Source organism: Xiphophorus maculatus, chromosome 14, assembly GCF_002775205.1.
Source record: "Xiphophorus maculatus strain JP 163 A chromosome 14, X_maculatus-5.0-male, whole genome shotgun sequence".
NCBI lineage: Eukaryota > Metazoa > Chordata > Actinopteri > Cyprinodontiformes > Poeciliidae > Xiphophorus > Xiphophorus maculatus.
The window spans coordinates 26,860,670-26,869,536 of NC_036456.1; the positions used below are offsets into that span (position 1 = coordinate 26,860,670).

At 41.6% G+C, this 8,867-nt stretch overlaps 1 protein-coding gene across 2 annotated transcripts in view; it reads right to left on the reverse strand.

The window, feature by feature from the left end:
* Positions 1–8,477, reverse strand: part of LOC111610926 (N-acylneuraminate cytidylyltransferase-like) — a 38,255-nt gene extending 29,778 nt beyond the window's left edge. For both annotated transcript variants that reach the window (XM_023346045.1, XM_023346044.1), the window contains exon 1: positions 8,149–8,477. In XM_023346045.1, coding sequence (XP_023201813.1) covers positions 8,149–8,333 — 185 coding nt within the window. In that variant the 5' untranslated portion in view covers positions 8,334–8,477. The remainder of the gene's footprint in view (positions 1–8,148) is intronic.
* Between the last annotated feature and the right edge of the window lie 390 nt (positions 8,478–8,867).

Here is an 8,867-nt window from a genome sequence, read left to right on the forward strand (position 1 = left end):
GACTCTAGTAATTCAGTTAACTAAAAGGTGACTCTAGTAATTCAGTTAGCTAAAAGGTGACTCTAGTAATTCAGTTAGCTAAAAGGTGATTCTAGTAATTCAGTTAGCTAAAAGGTGATTCTAGTAATTCAGTTAGCTAAAAGTCGACTCTAGTAATACAGATAGCTGAAAGTCGACTCTAGTAATACAGATAGCTGAAAGTCGACTCTAGTAATACCTTAAGCTCGTTGACAAGTAGCCTGCAGGCTACCGATGTTGTGGTACATGTTCAGCCTCGTAGATTCATTTCGCCCTACCCGTTAAATTTTATCCTGAGCCAGGGCGGTTCTCCGCTAATAAGCAAGCTGTCCCATTTTCTCATATTTCAAGCTCATGTCCCGTCCAGTGCTTTTACGCTTCATCTCTCATCTGAAATCTGCATACCATTTTTTCTCAGATTATCCTGCCACTTCCTGGTTCACTCAGCTTGTTCTCTAGCTCACTCAGGTTCCAGGCTCAGATGCGTTCGTTCCATCTCGCTTCTGAACTAATCATCATAAAGCACCCTCCGGTTTCCCTTACGGATTCGTTAACACGGCCATCAGCACTTGCAAGCCGCCCTGAAGCCACGGCTTTTTATAAAGGAACCAAACTCCCTCATCATCGCCTGGGTCCAAGTCAAGTAGTCGCACGGCACTTTTCAACTAGCCAGCCAAATCAATCAATCAAATTCCTATCGTATAGCATGTCGTAAATGGATTAACATAACTGCGCTTTAAGAGCTCAGGAAACTGTCCGATTCACATTTACCTTGATTGGTTCCTTGTACTCTCAAGCTGCATCAGCCGTTGTTGTAAGAGCTCACGTTCAGCGTTATGAAGTAATCGTTAGAGGCCGTTCAGAGCTGTTTGTTCAAGAGACCGGGAGCGGGTCAACGAATAAAAGTAAGTTTTCTCCGCGTTCAAGCAGGATTTGTATATCCGAGCAACTTAAATTCAGGTATGACAATCTAAAGAGTTATCATCACGATAACGTTTTTGCGGTTTATTTGTCGTCTCGCTGCCATCTGCTGGTACAAAAAAAAAAAAATTAACTCCATAGCGAGTGAAAATAATAGCTTCATTTGTCTCATCTTCTGTATTTCTCGTAGACCACTCTCAGCTCTATTTAATAAATTTCGAACCAGAAATCTCTCCTCTCATCCCTTACCGGATGCTTGTGGCTGCTGTAGTATTTAAAGATCTCACTCAACAAAGCTTTTAGCAGCAAGGTGTCTTCAGCGCAAGTGCTTTCATATCATAACAGCTCAAGAACCAAAGTCATGCATAGGGAAGCAACAAACAAAATATGATATCAAGTCAAGTTCCATCATTAACTTTGTAATTGAGCATGTTTCCAATACATTCTAAACAGGCGGGTTTTAGTCGAGATTAATCAAAGTCGTGTTTCAGCTGTTTTAAGGTCTCCCGGGAGTCGCTCCAATCCGCGGGGTTTAGATGCTGAATGCTCCTTCTCTTTCTGGCCTGGTCCCGGGGTCGTAGAGCGGCTCAAACCGAAAGACCTCATGAGCCTGGGAGGTTGATGCTTTACGGCAGATCCTCATTGTTTCGTGGTGCCAAGTCGTTCAGTGATTTGCAAACTAACAACGGTATTTCAAAGTCAATTCTTTGGGCAACAGGGAGCCAGCGTCGGGATCTTAAAACTGGCGTTTCGTGCTCCATCTTCCTGGTTTTTAGCGAGAACGCGATCAGTAGCATTTCTGATCAGCTGCAGCGTTCGATTGATTTGTCGGAAAGACCCGCGAAGTCGCGTGGCAGTAACCAATGTAACTGAAGATAAACACATGGATGATGATCTAGATCTGGCGAGTCGTTGTTCTTTATTCCAATAAGTGCAAAAAATTTTACATAATTTATATATGGGCATATATATATAAAAATCCCCAGTTCATCTTCAGTATTCTTTTCACGTAATGAGTATCTCTCCTCCGTGTTCGCAGCTTCCCTCAGTGCCAGACGAGCACTGCACGATCCACTGGTGGTGGTTGGTCAACCTCAGGCAAAAGTGCACACTCTTATGCAGCAAACGTGATGCATGTCCTTCCCCTCATCGTCCTTCACACTTTTATTTTCAGGTTCATTCTAGAATGATCTTGTCTTTCGCTCGTTTCCTCTAACGTCACCCTCTGAGTCTGATCCTAGCATCAGCATCCCACCTTCAGTAGCAGGCAGTTATTTTCTCACTCTAGTCTATTCATTCTCCCATCCTCTTTTGCTATCTCACAGCTAGCTTCCTTCCACCAGCTAACATATCTTTTCATAGCATCCACTTTACCTTTGTTCACCTTCATCTACCATCTTCTCGTCTCTTACCTCTATCTCTGCAATCATCTTCTAATTACTCCTCGAGACATAGCCCGTAAGCTCCTAGTTAGCCTAGCTCCTCCTGCCTCTAATTCTGAGCTTCGGCCCCGGCCTCAGCTCTTTTTGGGGGGATCTCATTCTCTATCAGTAATATCACTCCATAGTATCATTATTTCACCTCTACTGGCCTTCACCCATCAGCATTCCACCTTCTCTTGCCCCGCTGTGTCCCCGCTCACCCATAGTGATCACTCTTCTCCCAGCGGCACTTCTCCCTATGCCTCGAACCATTCCCAGCTGTCCTTCAGCCATCTGCCTCTCTCCTCTAATGCCTCGCTGCGCTTCCAGCTTGCTTCTTTTTCTAACCAGCTGCCCCTCATCCCTTGTCCTGTTCCTTCCTCTGCTGGTCCCTTCCATGTCTTCGTTACCTCCTAAGCCCTGCCGCTACCAGCTGGCTTCTTTTTCTAGCCAGCTGCCCCGTATCCTTTTCCCCGCTCCATCTCCTCTATTCAATGCGTCCCTTTATCTTAAGCCCTGCTCCCTCTATCCTACACCCCTCTTTAGTTAATGCTGGCGTTTTTCAACCAGCATCCCCTGTCTTATGCCCTGCTCCCCTCATCCTACACCCTCCTTTAGTTAATGCTGGCGTTTTTCAACCAGCATCCCCTGTCTTATGCCCTGCTCCCCTCATCCTACAACCCTCTTTAGTTAATGCTGGCGTTTTTCAACCAGCATCCCCTGTCTTATGCCCTGCTCCCCTTATCCTACACCCCTCTTTAGTTAATGCTGGCGTTTTTCAACCAGCATCCCCTGTCTTATGCCCTGCTCCCCTCATCCTACACCCTCCTTTAGTTAATGCTGGCGTTTTTCAACCAGCATCCCCTGTCTTATGCCCTGCTCCCCTCATCCTACAACCCTCTTTAGTTAATGCTGGCGTTTTTTAAACGCCAGCATTAACCTCTTCTAAGCCCTGCTTCTATCCCTTCATTCTCACCCCACGCATTCCCCGCCGGCTTTCCTATCATCATGCCCTGCCGTGTCCTCTGCCAACTATCGCCAGCCCACGTCCATCCCACTAGTCCCGCAGCATTTCCAGCCGGCTCATCCTCCAGCATCCCTATGCCCTGCGTTCTGCTACCCCATGCCCCGTTGTGTCCTCAGCCGGCCGTCACCTCCCAACATCCCTTCCTCCCTTGTCCTGCCGTATCCCCAGCCGGCTCTCACACCACGTCCCTATGCCCTGTGTTTTGTGTATTCTACCGCCTCTTGCCCTGCAGCATTCCCAGCTGGTCTTCACTTCCCGTCCTACTCTCCCTCTCCTTTAACTGTCATGTCACGTCCTTTACGTTATTAACTCGGTAGCCAAAGTCAGCGCAACTTCTTTCCCCCTTTTACTTTCTGCCTTATATTCACGGCCTCGGCCCCGGCCTCGGCCTCTTTTTGGGGGATGACGTTCCTAACAGCATCGGGGATGCTCATCTGAAGCCTATCGCTAACGCTGCGATAACCGTTATCCCCAGCCGGGGCCCGAGCGCCAAAGACTTTAAATTCTGTTTGTCAATAAACTCTTCTAATTGTCTTCTCATCTCCGTCTGAGTCTCTCCAGATTGAAATGAAGCCTAGGCGCAAATTCAAACTGGAAGACTCTTTTATCCCCACCGGGACCCGTTAATTGAAGCGACCTGCCCACAATCATCGACCTATCAACGCCGGACCAAGCCACGTCACGTCCAATCACCGACCAAGTCCCAGCTGATAAGGACCTTCATCCATGGTGTCCTTCGCTCTCCAGCCGAGCTCAACCCACCACCACCCCTTCTCCTCCATTCGCCCGGTCCTGAGGCTCGCACCCTTCTTCAACCTCCACCACCAGTGCCGGGCCCCGGGGGATGACGTTCCTAACAGCATCGGGGATGCTCATCTGAAGCCTATCGCTAACGCTGCGATAACCGTTATCCCCAGCCGGGGCCCGAGCGCCAAAGACTTTAAATTCTGTTTGTCAATAAACTCTTCTAATTGTCTTCTCATCTCCGTCTGAGTCTCTCCAGATTGAAATGTGTTTGTGGACAAACAGGAGCTGTAACCATGGTAACAAAACAACCACACTGTGAAGATTATTTTTTACACTTTTACCAAATAAATGTTCAAATCTTTTAGATTATCGATACTAAAACCATAAAATTAAATGTAATTTGCTCATTCTCTATTAAGAAATAAACATTTTGATCTTTGGCCAAATTCAAGCATTTTGTGTGGCTGGAAGGATTTTTGCTCTAATTTGGTCTGTTGTGATGTGTAACCATGGCAACAAGGTACTAGTTTTACAACTGTGAGCAGTTCCAATGCAGTCATTATTTATTAATTATTGTTTTTTATTTGACCATAATTTAAACAGGTTGTCTCATTGACACCCAACATCTCATTTACAAGAGAAACTGGTTTTGAAAACAAACAGAAAAATGAAAGTAATTAATTGATTCAATTAAATCAAATAAGCTAATAAAATATGAGCTAAAATATGATACAATTGATAAGATTAGAAACGCATTTCAGGAAAATGCAGCCTATTAAAAGTATCCTTAAGTAGATTGCTTTTAGAGATTATTTACACTTTTACAGAGTAAACTTGCCAACTCTGTTTAAATCTAAACTTTTATTTTAAGAAAATTGACACTTTTAATGCATCTTTGTTGAAACGGTTGAATTAAGGTGAATGATTTTCTCATTGTCAAGCTGTGTCAGAATTCAAGCAGCAGTTTTGTTCGCCAAGGTGAACAGGCCCTGCAGTGAAGCTAGCTTGATTTATTTTGTTCTTCTAAAGTCCGGTATGGACTCGGTATGGACTTTAACCCTTAGGAGTCCAGGTACATATGGTCGTTTTTGACCTATTTTGATTTTACCTTAATAGAAACCATTATATTATATATAATATTGTCTTATGTGGCATCATTTTTTTTCACTGTGAAAATGTCAAATATTCACAAGAAATGATTTTTATCATTTAGGATTACAATATATACTGTAAATTTCATAAACGGATGTAAAAATATTGCAAACAACACAGCTTTACAATATTATTAGCATGAAAATTAAGGCAATTCCTCATTCGTTTCTATGCAATTTTTGAAAAAATATCATAGGTCAAAACGAGATGAGAATAAATGTGTAATTCTTTGGGGGAACAAGGTAAAAAATAGACTATAGAAAAAACCTTGGCTCCCAGAGTTAGCCGTGGCTGTAAGCTGTTTACTACTAGTTGCTGGGGGAGCGGCTCCACCTAACCCCGTAGTGATCGCAGCACCACCATCCTGATTGGATCTGTGAGTAGCTGCCTCTCAGACTGCCAGGATCTCATCGTACTCTCAGTCTCTGATACTCTCTGTCAGTTCCAATAACAATGATCGATCCGCGATCGTCACCATGACAATCCTCATTGCGCCCAGACTTCGGCTGCGGGTTTCCCCTCTTCGTCTCCCGGCTCAAAACAGCCGGAAGACGAAGATCTTTAATTATTGTGATTCCAAGATATTTAACTTTGTCTTTTATAGGAATATTGAGGAATGTGCCTTTTAAATTAGATTTAATGGAAAGTAATTCACATTTATTTAGATTTAGAGTCAAACCAGAAGCTTTGGAGAAGGTGTTGATGATTTCAATAGAGTTTTTTATTTCACATTTATTCTTTAAAAAAAAGTGCAGTGTCATCAGCAAACTGGGAAATTATGATATTTCTGTTTGCATCATTAATCCCTGTAATTTTTTCCTTGATTTTAACTGAAAGAATTTGCATGGCCAGAATGAATAGGTATGGGGAGACTGGACATCCTTGTCTGAGGCCTCTTTTCAAATAAAATCTTTTAGAGCAGCCATGTGACAATTTTACAGATGCATTACAATTCCTTTATAACATTTGACAACTTTTACTTAGGATTTGTCCGTATCCAAATACTTCTAATGCTTTAAATAAAAATGTATGTTCAACTGTGTCAAAGGCTTTAAAAAAATCTAGAAATAATATGAGACCGTCCCCCTCTATTAAATCTGAGTAGTCTAGCAGATCCAAGATAAGCCTAATATTATTAGTTATATGTCTACCTGGCATGAATCCAGACTGAGTTTCATCAACCACTTCTTCAAGAGTATTCTTCATTTTTGTAGCAATACAACCTGCAATAATGTTATAGTCATTTTGTAGTAATGTAATTGGTCGCCAGTTATCTAGAAGAAGCTTGTCTTTTTGTGATTTAGGGATCAGTGTAATCAGACCTTGGGTCATTGTTGGTGGAAGTGATCCAGATCCCAAACTTTCAAGATAAACTTGATGTAAAAATGGCGATAGCTGTTCTGAAAACTTTTTATAAAATTCTGCATTGAGGCCATCAGTCCGCGGTGATTTATTTAGTTTTAATTTATTGATGGACTTTTGGATGTCTTCAAGTGTAATCAAGGAATCACATTGTTCTTTATTATTTTTACTAATTTGTTGCATTTTATTCAGAGAGTTAATAAATTGTGTGACAGTTTCATCAGAACATCTTGACTGATAAAGTTCTTGGAAAAACGTTTCACAGTAAGAAGAGATTTGAACAGGGTCTTCACAGATATTATTATTGATTTGAAGTTTCATAATATTGTTAGATTTTTGGTGTTTTTTCTAATCTAAAAAAATAAGAAGAGTTTTTTTCTCCTTCTTCTAACCATTTCTGTCTCGATCTGATGTACGCTCCTTTAGCTTTGGAAATGTAAATATTGTCCAGGTTCAGTTGTAAATGGTTTAATCTAATCTTTTGTTCTTCAGATAACTTTTCTGGCAGAACATTGTTCAATAAGATAATTTCTTTTAATACTTCTGATTCTACTTTCCTTTTTCTTTTAGCAATCTCAGCTCCAGTTTTCATAAACATTTTTCAAAGTTCATATTTTAGGAGTTCCCAATTTTTACTTCTGACTGCAAGCTGTATTCCAATACTTAATAATTATTTGTTTAATGTTTTCTTCCACTGTTTTATTTTCTAACAGTGAAGAGTTGAGTTTCCAGTAAGCTGTAATTTTATTTTTTCCATACTGGTTTAATTTAGTTTTTTTAAATTAAAATAAGCTTGTGGTCTGATAACGGAGCTGGAAGAATCTCTGACTGGTGTCTTTTAAATCAGAAACCAGCCAGAAATCAATTCTTGATTTAAAGGAGCCTGTTTTGTTTTGCCACGTAAATTCAACTTTGGAGTTATTGTTTTGTCTCCATACATCAATCAGGCCAAAGGTTGACATAAAGTTTTCTAGAACTGTGTTTGGATTTGTATTAGCCTTTGGAGGAAATCTATCTAATGCTTCATTAAGAGTTGAATTGAAGTCCCCACCAATAATAATATTCATATTATGATATTTACCACATAAGTAATTCACCCCATTACTTAATTTATCATAAAGTTGCATATTTTCTGCTTTGGTATTGTACCCATATATAGAACCCAACAAAAAAATTTCTTCATTTATTGATACAACTAATAAAGTAAAATGTCCATATGTATCTAAGAGTGAACATAATACATCTCCACTGAAGTTGTTTCGTAATATTGCCACTCCTGCTGATTGAGTAGTGCCATGTGCCAGCCATAGTTCGTCCCCCCACTGAGTTTTCCAGAATTTGGTATCATTTGCAGTTGAATGGATAAACAGAAATCTGCTTTAAAATTTTTAAGATATAAAAACGTTGCGTTTATTTTTTTTACGTTTGGAAACTCATTTCTTGTCACATTCTCAGAAAATATACGTAAACGCGTCCATAGACCTCAGAGTTTAAATCTACCTGTCGAACTCTCCCGAGTCGATGGCGGCTCTCAGCACCCAGCCGATCAGAGGAATCCCGGCCAGCGGCTTGATGTTCTTCAGCGGGATCCCTTTGCTTCCGCCTCTGGCCAGAATCAGAGCCGCTACGTGTCGGATCCCAGGATACTTCAGGCTCTCAGCTTCTTCTTGTTCTGGGGCAGCCATGGAGTCTTCTTGTCAGGACCCGGGACCCAAACGCGAAAACGGTCCGGTAGTGATGGGCCACCTGAAGCCAGGCGTCGAGGCGCGTACCGATAATAAGGGAGAGGGCAAGCAAGCACCTCGCTGCAGCAAACAGGAACAAGTACACCTCGCTGCAGGAAACAGGAAGCTGAGTGAAGCTGACACCCCACCCACGTCAAAAAATACAGCCAATAGTCTGAGTGGTTAGTGCTCCGTTAGTGCAGGTTTGTGCCGTTAAAATTTTCATTTGTGCAGCTTTGGTTTCTGAAATATTAAAAATTATTTTTTAGGTCATCCAGAGTTCACCATCCCCCCATGTTGCTCCAAAACAAACCAAACTGGGCTACTGCTCATTATGAGATATTACATAATTTTCTTTCATACGCCAACTGACTTCACCTAAATTGATGACCGTGGCCTGCTCTGGACATAACCACAAAGCAAGCAGTTATTAATCTCGTATCTTATTGTGTAAGTTAAATTCTGCAGATTTTCAGCTGTTGTACAATGTGTACC